The sequence below is a fragment of the Gossypium hirsutum genome, chromosome D03 (genome assembly GCF_007990345.1).
Source record: "Gossypium hirsutum isolate 1008001.06 chromosome D03, Gossypium_hirsutum_v2.1, whole genome shotgun sequence".
NCBI classification, from domain to species: domain Eukaryota; kingdom Viridiplantae; phylum Streptophyta; class Magnoliopsida; order Malvales; family Malvaceae; genus Gossypium; species Gossypium hirsutum.
The window spans coordinates 26,269,307-26,285,858 of NC_053439.1; the positions used below are offsets into that span (position 1 = coordinate 26,269,307).

Genomic DNA, 16,552 nt, shown 5'->3' on the forward strand with positions numbered 1-16,552 from the left:
AGTGGAGTCCTTATCTGGAAGGCATGAGGCTAGAGATAGACAACCTGGAACTTCTCTTCTTAAGACAAAACTGGCTTTGGTTTTGGGTTTGGTTTCTTTTTCTTACAATTTTTTTTGTATGGTCTGAAATCCAATGGCTGTTTCTCCCAACATACGAATCGGTATCCCACTCCCTTCCACTCCTTATACCTACCACCGTCTTCCTATGTCCACTCTCTCCTACCCTTTCTTCTTCTTCTACTCTTCCCCTCCACGCGCACTCCGTTTCCACTCTCCTCCCACGCGCCATCGCCCCCCCTCTCTCCGCCCCAAGGCCTCCGTCGAAACCCCCGCTGCTTCAGGTCTTTCTCACTTGCTTCCTTTTTTCTTTTCTTCTATATTCAAATGGTGACCTACTGCCAGCTTTATTTATGTATATATTTAGTTAGGAATAATTGTATTGCCAAGTTTTTCCTTTTAAATTAATCCCATTTCAAGCTAACATGAAAAACACTGCGGTTTTTCTTCTTCTTTTCAAATAAATTGTTAAGGAGCATGTGGCATTCTATGTGATTTTCATTCATCAAAACCGTTGATGGATGTACTAAAATAAATATTTATCATTTAATTTTCATATATGATAATAGTTTTCTTTCCTTTTTGCAGCAATGTGAATACTGACTGAAACTGAAATATGCGGAGTGACGCATGCAGTAATTGATAAAATAGAATCTTTTCTCTGATGGTTATCACTATAATCAGTTTTATGTTGGTTGTTGCTTTTATTTTACTTCCCGTAAAACAATGAAGTGTTTGGATAAATGGAAATAATATATATATTTAAAAAAATTAAAACATTAGTTTTGTGAGTGGCAAAATACGTGATATTTAACTCTATGGGGAAAAATATGTATATTTGGATGTGTACCATTTACTTATTGTATATAAAATAAGTGTAATTTTTATGGTTGATGCCTTTGCTTTTTGCTTTTAAGATTTTTTTAATAAAAACTGCAATAAGGAAAAAAGAAAAAACAACGCAAAAATTTTGGAATATATTTTTATGAACATTTAGTTCATATATATAAACTACTCTGTATTGTAAATATATACTCAATGTTTTAATTGGCCCCAAAATCAGATAGCAAGGTTCGCCACCTAAAAAAAAAGTAATGAAAGCGAAATATAAATAAATAAAAGTAAACAGACCATCCAGAGCCTAAGAAAGCGAAAAGCAATTAATGACACTAACAATCAAATAGAGTTTTAAGTTCACCACAAGTATAATTTGTGAAATGGTATCCATGTAATCAACTATTGGCATTATATTAATGGCAAAATTACTTCCTAATCTCATAATATTAATATCACTATGTATATCATACAACATTTACTGATGTCATGTTAACTTCTATTTGAGCTAGGTTATAGGCAGGTCCAGAGTTATGTTTTCCTTCATGTTTATATCCAAGTTACATTGAGAGCATGAGTAATGCTTCTGTGTTTCTTCTGGCAGGTAAATTGGTTGAGAATGTGGTCATCATAGGCTCAGGTCCTGCTGGATATACAGCAGCAATATATGCAGCTCGTGCGAATTTGAAGCCTGTAGTGTTCGAGGGATATCAAGTTGGTGGTGTACCTGGTGGCCAGTTGATGACTACCACTGAAGTTGAGAACTTCCCTGGTTTTCCTGATGGAATAACTGGTCCAGATTTGATGGATAGGTATTTAAAAGAAAGATGAAAGTCTATTTCTTTCTTTGCTAATTTTATTGATAACTACTGTTTCAGCTAGAGTTATATAATTGGAGTCCTGATCGTGTTTTGACTAGGATGCGACGACAAGCTGAACGTTGGGGAGCTGAATTGTTCCAAGAAGATGTGGAACACATTGATGTTAGAATTAATCCTTTTACAATACAGAGTAGTGAACGTGAGGTGATGTGAATTTCTGTTGGTTACTTTTGTTTTTATGTTCAGATGATTGAATTATTAGCATGGTGATAGAACTATGACTTGAATCACAACATTATGCCCAATGTTCATTACTCCTTGAATCTTTTTTCTTTTTATGGCACTTTTTTTTATTCATATTTTTCCTTACATTTCTATTTCAGGTTAAGTGTCATAGTGTTATTTTTGCTACTGGAGCTACAGCAAAAAGGTTAAGGTTACCTCGTGAAGATGAATTTTGGAGCAGGGGAATTAGTGCTTGCGCGATTTGTGATGGAGCATCACCATTATTTAAAGGTCAAGTACTTGCTGTGGTTGGAGGAGGTGATACAGCTACTGAGGAAGCAATATATTTAACAAAATATGCTCGTCACGTTCACTTGCTTGTTCGTAGGGACCAACTAAGAGCATCAAAAGCAATGCAAGATAGGTGAGTTTTACCAACTGTTATTTTTGTTTAAAATTTTATGGCCAATATTTTACATCTTAATTTAATGATTGGTTTTTTCAAATTGCTTAGAGGTATATGTAATGTTTTTCTTGCTTGTGAGATGTCTTTTCAAAAGTTCTGGATTCATGACTATCAGAAAAAACCCATATGTTACTGATTTTCTTGCAGAAGTTATATATGTGTGTGTGTGTGTGTTAGAGGATGTTCAAATTGTTGACAATTGACATGCTTACTGTAAAAGGTTCCTGATTGTTTGTGGGCCTTGTTTTATTCCATTTCATTTCATTTTTGTGCTCTGTGGTCCTTGTTTGGGAGTGAGACTTAAGAATTTAAGGTTGGTTTTCCAGTAGCCCTTTCAGAAGCTCGGCCATGTTGTGGTGACTTTCTGATTTTTACTTCTCCTTTTGTTCTTTTATTTAAATGCAGTAAGTTCTAGTGCTAGCTGAAATTTCTCATGGTGGTTCTAATTGCTACCTTGATTGTGGTGCATTGTGTACTAATGAACAGTTTGTATGTATGTTGAGTTTTCAACTCCCTGAATGTTTTTTTAACAGGTTAATTATCGCGAATGTTTCAGAGTTTACAACAATCCAAATATCACCTTGCACTTCAATACAGAGGCCGTGGATGTTGTTAGCAATACAAAAGGTCAAATGTCAGGCATATTAACCAGAAGAATTGATACTGGAGAGGAATCTGTGCTCGAGGCAAAGGGCTTGTTTTATGGTATTGGACATTCACCAAATAGCCAGCTGTTGCAAGGTCAAGTCGAACTTGATAGCTCTGGATATGTGCTAGTAGAGGAGGGTACTGCTAAAACTTCTGTGGAAGGTGTATTTGCAGCAGGAGACGTGCAGGTAATCTTCCTTTATTCATGTTGGTTTGTGACCAGTCAGCAAATATTTCATCTTCCCAAAACCTTGAGATTTGCGTGCCAGCATTGCCAGAATTCAGGGCATGTTCACATGAGCCTTTCGAGAATATATTAATCTGACAATGCAAACACTTGTGTTTTGGAATTATTCATAATACCTTAGTAAGGGCATCTAAAGAATCTAAGGATTGCTCTAGCATCAATTGAAGGAGGTAAAATATAGGAAACATCAAGGAAAAGGATAATGAAATGCTCTCATCTTGCTTTTGGAATGTTGGTGGGTAAGAGTAACCCAATTATAATAATGAGAGTGTGAATCTTTGTTTTGTTCATCAGGTATGAATTCAACAGGCCAAACTTTTGGTATACTTTTCTCTCTTATAATCCCGTACAATGACCTATGGTATGTCATATTTTCCTAAGATTTCCCTTGTGTTTGAAGCCAGCCTCCCATTCATTCATACTTACTTTGTGGTGTTGAATATGAGTAAGCCTGTATGACACATGAACTTACTGATGAATCAAGGAAACATATATATAACCATGGAAGATGACTTATTTTCTTTCAGTTCCATGTATGATAAAGAAAATCAGTGAGTCCTTGAATGTTTACTGTGTCCTCTTCCTACATGAAACATGACAGTGCTTGATTTTCCAGATAAATTCAAACTAACTGTACATCTTTGGAGAAAGTCTGTACTATAAAAAAACTTGTCTTGTAACTCCTTTTGTTCTTTTCATTAACAGGATCATGAGTGGAGACAAGCTGTAACTGCTGCTGGATCTGGATGCATCGCTGCTTTATCTGTTGAACGATACCTTGTTAGAAATGATCTTCTTGTCGAGTTTCATCAGGTATTTTTCTTTCTATCGAATGCGAACTCTGGCATTTGTATTATATTTTGCAAGTACATTTTTCCTGTACTTAATGATCGGCTTTTTTTTCCAACCTGTTTATTTACTAAGCCCCTTCAAATTTATTATCACATTCACACATGCTTTTATCAATCTTTATCATGATCATGTATCTTACAGCCTCAAACTGAAGAGGTCAAGAAAGAACTGACGGATAGAGATATTCAAGAAGGTTTTGACATTACACTCACAAAACACAAGGGCCAGGTTTGTACCTAATTGGCTTCGATTTTATTTTATTTTGTTTCATTTAAGTTTAAGGTATCAAATATTTATCCTTTTTGGTTTTCACTAGAATCTTATCTCTAAACTAATATTCTTTTTCCTATTCCAGTATGCGTTGCGAAAGTTGTATCATGAGAGTCCGAGGCTTATATGTGTATTATATACTTCACCAACTTGTGGTCCATGTCGGACTTTGAAGCCAATTCTTAGCAAGGTATATTAGCTCTGATTGGTTCAATACTTCATTTGCTTTAGCTTCCATAGTTCGAGTTGGTTGGTGAAAATTTCAATGCTGATTTGTATGTAGTTTTATATGTTTCAAGGTTGCATAGATTAGACTACTAAGCTTGGGTAAATCTCATTCCGGGTGATTATGACTGAAGTTAAATATTGCATCATATTGCTTCACTAAAAGCTTGCCTTGCAGCCAGCTGGTAAGGAAAATACCTTGTGAAACCAGAAACTGGATGTTGCGTACAAAGATTTATTGTACTTTACTTGGTTTCTAATGAGCTTGGATTCATTTCTTTTAGGAAATTTGCTTATGTCATTGATCTAATTCCTTCGGCATAGCTTGAGAGTTTGGCTTAAATGCTCTAAAGCATAAATACTCCTTATAGTTAGTGTAATATTAAACGACTTTTCATTTTGCTTAGCTTTTACTCTGTCTTTTTACAGGTGATTGATGAATTTGATCAGAATGTACATTTTATCGAAATTGATATTGAGGAAGATCCGGAGATAGCTGAAGCTGCTGGAATTATGGGTACCCCATGTGTGCAGTTTTTCAAAAATAAAGAGATGCTCAGGTTGGCTAAACCTCTTCTTTTCTTGTATATGCAAAATTAACTTGCTAATCAATTGATGACTGACTAGGTTTGTTGCAGAAGAGATAAATTTTATAATGTGTAAGATGGTTACCTTGTTTTGTTGCCGGTTCTGCAGGACTGTATCTGGGGTCAAAATGAAGAGAGAATACAGAGAATTCATTGAAGCAAATAAATGAGTATTGTTGTGGTTTCTTGGCTATCATCATTTTGAAATTCAATTTTGTTTCTTATGAAAAGTTAGTTGAATAATAATGCTTTCAATTATAAACTGATATCATGTATCCATTAACTACACATGAGAGTTGCCATTGCATGTATAATTTTTTGTTCCAATCTTTAATATTTGGTCATTTTCATATATGAACTTAGTTTACAAGGTTGACTACATGCTGCTGACCCAGAACAATTGGCAGCCATTTCTGTATATGTTGTGTCTGACACAAGTTTGTGCATTTGGTCAAATTCATGGAGTAGAATTTCATTGATAGAGATGGTAACTCTTTCTTCCTTTTGCAATTTGCATCGCTCGCTGGGAAAAAAACAAATGCACTAATTTCTGATTTATACAATGTCCTTTGCTTTTTAAGCTTACCCCATATTGGGACCAGAATTGGATGCGCATTAATGTTAATTTCTCATACATAACTGATGCAGTGTAAGGTTCGAAAAAGTGTGGTGTCGGTAAGGGCACTTTTTCGAGGCAGAAATAGTAAATTTCCGAATGTAGGGTAAAGTTTGAAATATATATACTTAAATTGAGTATCTTGAAAGAATGTTTGGAAATAGTTGAGGACTAAAGTTGTAATTATTTAGCAATTTAAATAGTTGAGGATTTAGTTTGCATTCATGCTTGGATTATGTATTTAGTGTTGTAAAAATAGAACGTCGATGATGACAAGAAAAGAAAAATAGAATCTACATATTGAAACTCTTTTGGGAAAAAATCATGAGTAAAGGAGAAGAAAATTCGTTTTGTCGAATTCGAATAATATAAGAGGAGAGACGACTTCGTCTATTTATAGGTTTGTAAAATTATATTCTAATCAAAGTCAAATAGAAGTAATGTAGTAAGGTTAAAACACTTTAATCTAATCAACATCAAATAGAGGAAGTATATTTCTATATGGATTTCACTTATGCAGCCTTGGCCTTTGTAGATCTCCTTATCTTGCCACTTGTATCTTTATTTAATAATAATTTGGGTCACATATCTTTAACAAGTGTTATATTACAAGCTACATACTTTAAATTAATAATTGATTGTTATACATGTTCATGAGGAGGAATGGAACTAACAAAGCGCTAGGGATCAAGTCCTTGATTGAATTAAGGAAAGAAGTTTGAGCTCATTTTTAAAAATTAGGAGAATTGGTAAGTACACAATGGAACTCCATTTTACCATAATTATATGTTAACGAGTTAAACTAAAATGATTAAATGATTATGGTTTTGGATATTTACAATTTGACCCCTTCACTTTTCACTATTGTACAATTTAATTTATACCCCATATTAGTATTTTATCATATAGAGCTTATTTCAACTTTCTTCGGTATCCATAAACCTTATTTCATTTAACCGAGATATTTATTATGCAAATTCTCAATTTAGTACCACATATATAGCATAGTAGTTCCAGGGGTGTTACAAAAATCACGGTATAACACTTAAGTTCTCAAAATATATCAAAATTTCATTTTTATAAGTTTCAAGACAATTTACTATTATTACCGTTTCATGCAAAATTTCTCAACATATCAAGCCTTGATTAATCATATATTAGTACACATAATTCTTTTAATAATTTATTTTAAAATTTATCCGAACACATAATTATGTTATTAAAGGTAAATGATATATGCACCATAAGCTCAGACAACATGAAGGAACTTGAAGGACTCGAGTTTTTCAAGTGGGCTAATCACAATTTCAAGATTCAAACAACTTAAAGATAGAATTCATGGTTTTGTTCAAATCTCAAGGAATTTTAGAGCAATTGCATGAAAGAAATGAAAAGAAAGGAACATTAGGCTTGTATCACGAAGACAATACTATCAATATTTTAGAAGCGCAATTGGATTAAGACCCAACTAAAATGGGTTAAACTTTAGACTTTTCTTTAAAGGCATAAGAGTAGCATGTGGCCTATTAGAAATCTTAATAGTTTTTTTTTTTTTATGTTCACTAGAATTCCTTAAAATTAATCTTATATTTCCTTAAATTTAGTATTAAAATTTATCTTATTATTAGCCTTTAGTTGACTAATTTTAGAGTTTTCTTAAATTTATTTTTTCTAACTCCTAAGGGGTATAAAGCCACCATTGTAAGACATTTTCAATTTCAATAAAAATATATACATTGAGAGGTGATTTTTTTATAAGATTCATTTCTTTTTTTTTTTGAAGACTTGGCAGCAACTCAACCTATTGATCGTGGTATTTGTATTTTCTTCACACTTCGAGTGCTAAGGTTCCTACCTTAGAGGGTCAGTTGGAGTCTTGTGATTGTCTTTGTTGGTTCTTTTAGAATCAAAGGAGGCATAGAAACATCTATCCATCTTTCATCTATCGATTTCATCTTTTTAGCTCAAAACTATTTCTTATTTTTGTTCAAATCTTTTTGATTAGATCTTTCTGATACGAATTAATTTTTAAGTGTTTATTTTCAATTTCATAATTTTCACATTCTAATATTTTAATATACACTTTTTTTTTATGATTTTAAGGGATCGTTCAAAAGATTAGAATGAGTTATCAAGTTCAAAACACAAATCTGCCTAGATTTTACAAATCACTTCAATTCTCAATCTTTTCCATTTCATTTACTTTATTTCTTATTTAAGTAAATTGTTTTTCATTTATTAGGCTTTATTCTAACTTGTTGTTTCTTTGTTTTAAGAAATTTTATAGATTTAGAAGTCATTCAATTTCGATTCAAGAAAATTTGTTTGATCTTAACAAATTCAACATTAAGCATTTGTTCGATTAGTTTGATCTAGGATTTCGCATCATTTGGTATTAGAGCTAGGATCCTTGGTGTTCAAAGTTAAACCCCTTCACTTGTTACAACTTTTCCTGACACCTAAGACAAAAAGATTGTCAAAACATCGAAAAATAATATTTTGATCAAAATTTGCAGTTCTTCTAAACTCTTGAAAATTTCAACTACTTAGTTCTAGTTTAATTTCTTTTTATTCAAAAAAAAGGGAAAAAAAAGGATAAGAGAAAAAAAGTTATGTATTGAATTTAGAACCTAAAATTTTCAAATTTTGTTCTCATATTTTGAAGTCCATTATTCAAATACTAGGATATTTTAATATTAGAACAACGAGAACAAAAATTCTTAGTTTGGGTAGACTTTTCTAAGTTCTTTTTTTTCGTTTTAGTCATTTTTCTCTCTATTCTAGCCAACTTTTCTTGTTTCCATTACGCTAACACCCCAACCCCGGTCAGGTCATCAGACCCCAGTTATAGGATGCTACAACCGTTAATAGAGTAAATAACATACAAATCCAACTTTAAAATTCAATTAAACAATAAAATCATTACATAATCCATGAACAATATAATTTACAAACTAATCCGAATCTCAATCGAGCTTATGAAAGCTCTTAAGTTGCCAAAGCAAAAACAAGGACCATATTAGAAACATTTCAAAAGTAGGGAAAATTTTCAAAATAGGGGATCATATAGTCGTGTGCCTAGGATGTGTAACAAGTTGTAACCGTGTAATATTGGAGTCACATGATCGTGTGTCCAGACCGCGTAACTCATTATTGTCGTGTGGGTTAAATTGCAAATATTCATCAAAAGTCACACGATTGTGTGGCTGGGCCGTGTAACAAACTGAGATAGTGTGAAAACTAAATGACCAAACCTACAGTACTCACATGAGTGTGTTGCTAGCCCGTGCGACAATCGAGAACTGTGTTGTAACACCCCAAACTCGGCCTAAACATTTGGGCCGAATCTGGTGATGTCACATTGTAACACCCCTTACCCGTATTCTACACTGGAATAGGGTACGAGGCATTACCAGAATAAATACACTTATAAACATATTAAACCGAGTTATAAAATTTCATCCAAATTAAAAACTTTCAAATTATTATCTTCGAGTCTCTAATTAGGGTTTACGAGGCCCAATACATACCCATTCATATGCTCAATATATCTGTTAAATCAATCCAATATTGATGAATCAACTTTAAGTCAGAATCAATATTAATCACAATCATAAATCTTTTCATGTTATTTTCTTATATCACTAACTGAACTTTGAACGTCAATTTACGAATATGTAATTCACTAACACATTCTGGTATATACAATGTTTAATTGATGAAATCATTTAATTGAGCTAAATTTCATATTCACCCCAAATTTTCTTCTATATCCATAAACGCTTTCACTTACCATTTACCTAACCAATTTCTTGAACCAAGCTATCACACAACAATAATACATCACCTGTGCTTCATGAATTCAATGTTCGAATCTTATCACCATCAAATCCATGTCATTCAAATACTTAAAGTTTATTCAAGCATATATTAATACGTTTCATATACCAAGCATATGTCAAAATTACGAATACGCAATCAATTCATTTGTCATTTATTTAACTAGAAAATTAATCTCAAAATTCATAACATTCCATTACTTAAGATATGCCATAAAACACTCCTTTAACATAAACTAGCACCATGGTCGAATTTTCAGTATGCTATTTATTCCCCTCTTTCCGAATCACATAGCAAAATATTACAAATATGTATATATTTGAATACTATAATTATGCATCAACTTACCAACACAAGTTAATTCATGAGCCACTCATGACATCATTTCATGCCAAATATACCACATGCATATGCTATGAAACTTTATTTTCTCTCATGAGCTTACCATGACCAATAATGCACCAATATAAGCATCACTCCTATTTCAACATTTATCGATTATAATCAGACATTTAACCAATTATACACAATTCATTCATATAATTTATTGTCCTCCTCCTCCTCTCCATCCCACATCCTTTATGTATATAACATGCTTAAATAGCATAATACATAATTTCATTATTCACTTGTATTTAAATTCAAAGCTGTCTAGTCGAGTTACAGTCACTAAATTATTTTTATCTAGAGATACAGAGCTCCAAATTAAGTTATGTTAATTTTATCCAAAACTAGACTCACATATATTCGTACCATAAAATTTTCAGAATTTTTGGATTAGCCAATAAATACAATTTATTCTTTAAAGTCACCCCTGTTTCACTGCTCAACATCTCTAACCTCTCTTCACTAAAAATGAATTATCTCATTGTATAGAATTCAGATTATATTTATGTTTATTTTTTAAAAAAATAGACTCATTAAGTATTCTAATAATATAAATTATAACTCATAATTATTTTTGTACAATTTTTAATTATTTTCCAAAGTCAGAACAGGGGATTTCAAAATCAATCTGACCCTGCCTCACTAAAATTCAATATCTCAAAATATATAACTCTTTTGCTTGCTCTGTTTCTTTTATGTAAAAATAGACTCATTAAGCTTTCATTTAATATCTTATTCACTCTAAAATTCAATTTTCATCATTTTTGGTGATTTTTCAAAGTCACACTATTGTTACTGTCCAAAACTGTTTTGTTGCTAATTTTATTTTTTCATAATTTCACTTTTTCACTTTCAATCATTATTCAATTCAATTCCACACATATATTCATCATTCAATCACACTTAATCGTTACATGATCTCATGTATTTTCATTTAGTCAATTTCCCGATGAACACTTCGGAATAATAACAGATACACGGTGGATTCAGCACACAGCAACCACCCTTTGTAATCAATGATATCCGGTGGGATCAACACATAGCAACCACCTTATAATTAATGATACCGGTTCACATAGTAGCCTGCACATAGTACTACACATGTGACCATCACTATCTGATACACGTAGTAGCCTCTGCACATTGTACTACACATGTGATCGAAGCTATCCGGTACGCATAGTAGCCTGCACATAGTACTACACATGCGACCTATCATTCTGGTACACGTAGTAGCCTGCACATAGTACTACACACATGACCATCACTTTCACTTTCACATAGTGGCCTACACACAGTCCATGCCACACATGTGATCATTTCTGTCACTTGATTCGTATCCCTTTTTATTCCGAATGTTCAATCGGGAAATTTCATACTTTTTCTCATTTTTTCCTTTTTCACTAATCAAAGTCAATTACTTGTCTTTCTTGACTTATAATAACACATTTAACTTATTTAACACTCACATTATTTAATCCAGTCCAAAAATCACATTTTGGCAAAATTACATTTTTGCCCCTAAAGTTTCACAAAATTATAATTTTTCCCCTAGGCTCGAAAATTAAACTTTATTCCTTTTTCTTATGTTTTATAACATGCTGAACATTTTTCCTTTCCATGGCAACATCAAATTCTCACTCTAACACACACTTACGAACATTAGGTATTTTTACTGATTATGTCAATTTACTCGTTTTCAATTAAAATCGGGTAGCAAAAGTTATTTAACATAATTTCAAGCTTCATATTCTACCATAAAACATCAAAATAAACACATTTCACCTATGGGTATTTTTCCAAATATGAACCCTAGGTTAAATTATTGCTAGAATAAGCTAAATCAAGTTACCGGGACTCTAAAAACATAAAGAACATTAAAAACGGGGCTTGGAATCACTTACTATGGAGCTTGGAAGCTTTAAAACCCTAAATATGGCTTCCCCCTTGCTGATTTCGTTCACCATGGAGAAGATGGACAAATTTTTGGCTATTTTGGTCTTTTTAATTCTTTTAATTACTAAATGACCAAAATGCCCCCAAATTAAAAATTTCCTATTTCACGTATCTCTTGTTCATTTTTGTCCAACAAGTTTACCAATGGTCTAATTACCATTTAAGAACCTCCAATTTAAAATTTCATAACAATTGGACACTTCTAACATGTAGAACTCAACTTTTGCACTTTTTGCAATTTAGACTTTTTGACTAAATTGAGTGTCCAAACGTCAAAATTTTCAAACGAAATTTTCACGAAATCATTTTTTGAAATCGTAGACCATAAAAATATAATGAAAATAAATTTTTTCTCGTCAAATTTGTGGTCTCGAAACCACTATTCTGACTAGCCTAAAATTCGGGATGTTACATGTGTGGTTCAAATGCTCTCTAATTTCCAGTGAGCACATGACCATGTCACCTACCTATGTGTGACATACAGTTGTGTCTCAGCCCGTGTGGGGAAAAAGTCAGCCAAAAACTTTGCGTTTGTGGATGGAATCCACCGAGAAGGGTTAGAATGGCAGTTCCTGATCCCTGGGAGGTACCAAATAAATGACTACTTGAATCGGGGTTTTGAGCGTAAAGATTCCACTGACCTGAAAAAAATGGGCCTAACCCTTGGGGATGCAATAATACATCTAAAAAATTATTCCATCGAACATATTCCCCCGGGATCCAAGAATAGCGACATGGACTAAGTGCCCTGTCCAAGCCAAGGAACTTACTTCGAATAGTCTTGACAAATGATGATTGAGATGAGATTCGGCGTTTTTGATCCACGAAACGCTTGGTTTCCATTTTGGTTGTAGGCTATTTGGTGCTTGATTCAAATCCAACTTTTAAGAAGTGACCTAAAATGCATTTTTAATCATTAAGAATCTGTCCAAAACATGTCAATGCCATGCCAAAACATACCATACAACATTTACCTAATCATCTAACCAATATGCCACATTTGACACCAAATCACAACAAAATTATATGAACTACTTCAACCATTCCAACTATTGAATCCTTTTCATGCCATACATTCAATTCATGCCACAAATCGCATATATGCAATCACCTAATGAACATAATCATCCATATTAACATACCCCAAATACTAGAACATTGAACATAAACATTTTATCATATGCCAAAAGTTGCCACTAGTATTCAACCTCAATATTCCACAAACCTACTTAACATTACAATCACTTGACACTCCTAAGTAGATGCCATATATAACCGAGTTAAACAACCAAAAGTCCATCGAAATAAGAGATAGATAGTGTGGGCTTCTCGTAGATCTGATCAATTTGTTCTGAATGTTCAAATTCTACAGAGAAAGTAGTGACAACGAGTAAGTATTACGAATGCTTAGTAAGCTCATACAATATAAACAATTAACTTACCTTAATCATTAAACCTAAACAAATCATTATGCAAAACAATTTCACCTATCAAGGCATTACACAACAACATTAACAATGTGAGATTTGATATTTGATCACACTTATGATTCTCAAATGGCAATATACCAATTCAAACCAACATTTTTCACATACTAATTTCAGTTCATCATTTACCATTATTGATACCATAATTTCACATTTAATGTATTCTATATTACTCGATGAAAAATTGTGAAAGAACTCAATACACATAGTAGATAGCTTGGCTAGGACTATATATACATGTAAGGTTACTTGTCTGGGCTAAACCTATAAATAGACATTAGGTTACTCGTCCAAGCTAAACTTGTGTCATATGTATCTTTGAGTCCACAACAAATATAGGAGCTTAGAATCATCAAAAATCAATCGGTAACCATGTATACGAGACTTTTACTAAGTTCATTGGGATTATCTCAACATTTAAGTTTGGTACCATTTCAATTCAATAGTGCCTAGTTACCTGTTAGGGTTAAACCTATACAACAAATAACCTGGCCAAGGATTAACATACCTGTATCCTGAAGTCCAGAACACATGCTAGAGCTCGAAACCTTCGGACATTAACCTGTAACCTCGTATATGATACTTTTACTAAATTCATCGGGATTTATCCTTACATTATACCACAATTCATAGTCACCAACAATCACCAATTCAAAATCAAATATAAATATTACCAATAGCAACTTAGTTATATTGTATGAACTTACCTAACAAAATTGTATTAGCTTAGCTAATAGGGACTAGTCAACAATATTCCCTTTTCTTCGTACGTCCTCCGATGATTGTAATTCTTGATCTAAATCATAATTTAACTCAATTAACTATTCCAATTAACATTTAATAGCATATGGAAGTCATATAATAGCTCAATTCTAACTATACAACAATTCTCCAAATTTTGGATTTATCTCAAATCAGTTCCTAAAATCGAAAATGTCATAACTTTCAATTTTAAGCTTTGATTTCATAACTGATCTAAAAAAAAATCCTTAACTAATATACCAACAACATAGGCTTAGATATATATTTTTGATGACTTTTTTGTTTGTCTTAGGACTTAGTTATTTTTTTTTGTGACTCATTATATTTCTCTTAATGCTTTTATTTGCGAACCTATATTACGTTATAACTATATTACGTTATAACCCATTTTTCCCCTATGATCCAAAATTTTATCCTTTGTCCCCTCTTGTTGCCAAAATGAGTGAGTTTGACTAGGGTAGCCTTCCAACCATTGTAGCCATACTCACCATTTTGTTTTCATGTTAGCAAAAACCTCTCATTTCTCCTCCCACCAACCACCTTGCGCCACCCCTTTCTTGTTGTTCTTTACCACTCCATTGCTTTCATTTCTTTTAATTTTTGTGACCATTATCTTGACCACAACCATACGCTACTCCCCCACCTTGGAGCCGCCCTTGCGCCGCCCATCTTAACCACCTACCACTGTCGTAATCGCCTCCATGATCATCGTCGTCTACCATCGCCAATCACAAGATTTCCACCGTATCCTAACAATTTTCCTCCCCTTCTCTTTTCTTTCTCATGTCAATATTATTATTGATTATAACCTTTAATTAATTTACTCTGTTAAATGTTTTGATTCTCTAGATATCTGTAACGCTCAGGTTTGTGCAAGTGTACACAGTCGTTATCAAGTAATAAGTAAGTATCAAGTTATCATCTCCACAGGGATTGTATTTGTGCTAAGTCACTTAATTTGTAAAATTATATTAACAATTTGAAAAATAAAAAAAAATATAGTTGAGAAGTGGTGTAAACTAGATGCAATGATCCCTAATGTAAATTATCCTAATATGCAGACTATATGAATGAAATAGATTTTAGCAAAATTTAACACAATTTGCAACAATTATAACATAAATAAACTAGGACAATTACTTTAATTAAACTTAATTTATATCATCATGCTTAATAATATTCGAAAAAACATTCCATGACAACTCGATCTTTCATGAGTTTGGAAACCAAATTAGGTCATTTCGGACTCTTTTACTTAGTAAATACGCATTTTACTGATCCTTATTTACTAAGGGTTTCTTAACGTTCGTGTGAGGTAACAGGGACGTGTTAGGTTTGAAACAATTTAATAACACAAATCTAAAAACTATACAGATAACAGAGCCTGGTTAGGGTTGTTATGCAACCTACAATTTAATCGGGTTAGGATCTAAACTGAGCATGCACATTTCAATTATGTGTCCATTAGCCGTCGTCTGGTTAGGATCATTCAGCTAATTCAAGTACATTTCAATCACGTATGAACGAAATACAAACTTGATTTTAATTGAAAACATGATCGATTGAGGCACAAACATTATAAGTATGAATCAAATAAATATTATCAAATATCATCCTAGCTTAAATAAAATTAAGCTATCATTGTTGTAAACAAGAACAAAGAACACATAGCAAACATCTTTATATTAAATTAAAGAAAAGAAATATTAAACCCAATTCAGAATGGCTGTCACCCAAGATTCTGACTGACGCTCCTTCGCTTCTTTGCATTGCTCCTTTGCTGATGGTTCTCCAAGGTGGCCGACCAAGGGATCTTTAAGAAGTTAATTTGCTAAAATCCTTATGCAAGGATGATGATAGACATGAGAGCTAAGAGAGTTGAGAGAGAGGATGAGAGATGGGAGGGAGGATGAGATGATGGATGATGGATGAAGTGAGAAATGAGCTCTTATTTATAGGTGAGGCAAGGGAGCTAGTTTGCTAAAATTCAGAGTGTCCATCCTTTGAAACCTCCTCCAAGAGTGGCTGGCCATGAATTGAGGAAATGTGGCTGATTTTTCCTTGATTTTTGGTCAATTTGAATGCCACAACAACTCAGGACTAAGGCTTTGTCACCAGCAAATCTTCGGGAAAATCTCTGATTTCTTTAAATCTTCAAGAACCTTGTGTAATTAAACTAAAAATTGATTTATGGTCAGCCATGTACAGGCGAAAATTGGGTTGACTTGGTCCCCAATTTGGACGGTTTTGCAATTAGTAGAAAACTCTCAGA

At 33.0% G+C, this 16,552-nt stretch overlaps 1 protein-coding gene across 2 annotated transcripts; it reads left to right on the top strand.

Annotated features, from left to right (window-relative positions):
• Positions 1–5,715, top strand: LOC107950680 (thioredoxin reductase NTRC). Of its 2 annotated transcripts, none has more exons than XR_005911259.1 (10): positions 1–341; positions 1,496–1,703; positions 1,811–1,916; positions 2,096–2,361; positions 2,960–3,239; positions 4,004–4,111; positions 4,292–4,378; positions 4,506–4,610; positions 4,720–4,830; positions 5,075–5,206. XR_005911259.1 is itself a non-coding variant. In XM_016885569.2 (10 exons), the coding sequence occupies exons 1-10, from the start codon at positions 134–136 to the stop codon at positions 5,400–5,402; spliced, it is 1,560 nt and encodes a 519-aa protein (XP_016741058.1). In that variant the 5' UTR covers positions 12–133; the 3' UTR covers positions 5,403–5,715. The 2 variants fall into 2 exon arrangements, 1 of the variants encoding a protein (XP_016741058.1); XM_016885569.2 differs by lacking the exon at positions 4,720–4,830 and adding an exon at positions 5,342–5,715 and having other exon boundaries at positions 12–341; positions 5,075–5,205.
• The last annotated feature ends 10,837 nt before the right edge of the window (positions 5,716–16,552 follow it).

Excerpts from the sequence above, each read along its gene's own strand:
- LOC107950680 (XM_016885569.2), top strand. The coding sequence starts at position 134 with ATGGCTGTTTCTCCCAACATACGAATCGGTATCCCACTCCCTTCCACT. Across the intron at positions 4,379-4,505 it reads TCACAAAACACAAGGGCCAG|TATGCGTTGCGAAAGTTGTA; the intron begins GTTTGTACCTAA and ends TTCCTATTCCAG. Across the intron at positions 4,611-5,074 it reads TGAAGCCAATTCTTAGCAAG|GTGATTGATGAATTTGATCA; the intron begins GTATATTAGCTC and ends GTCTTTTTACAG.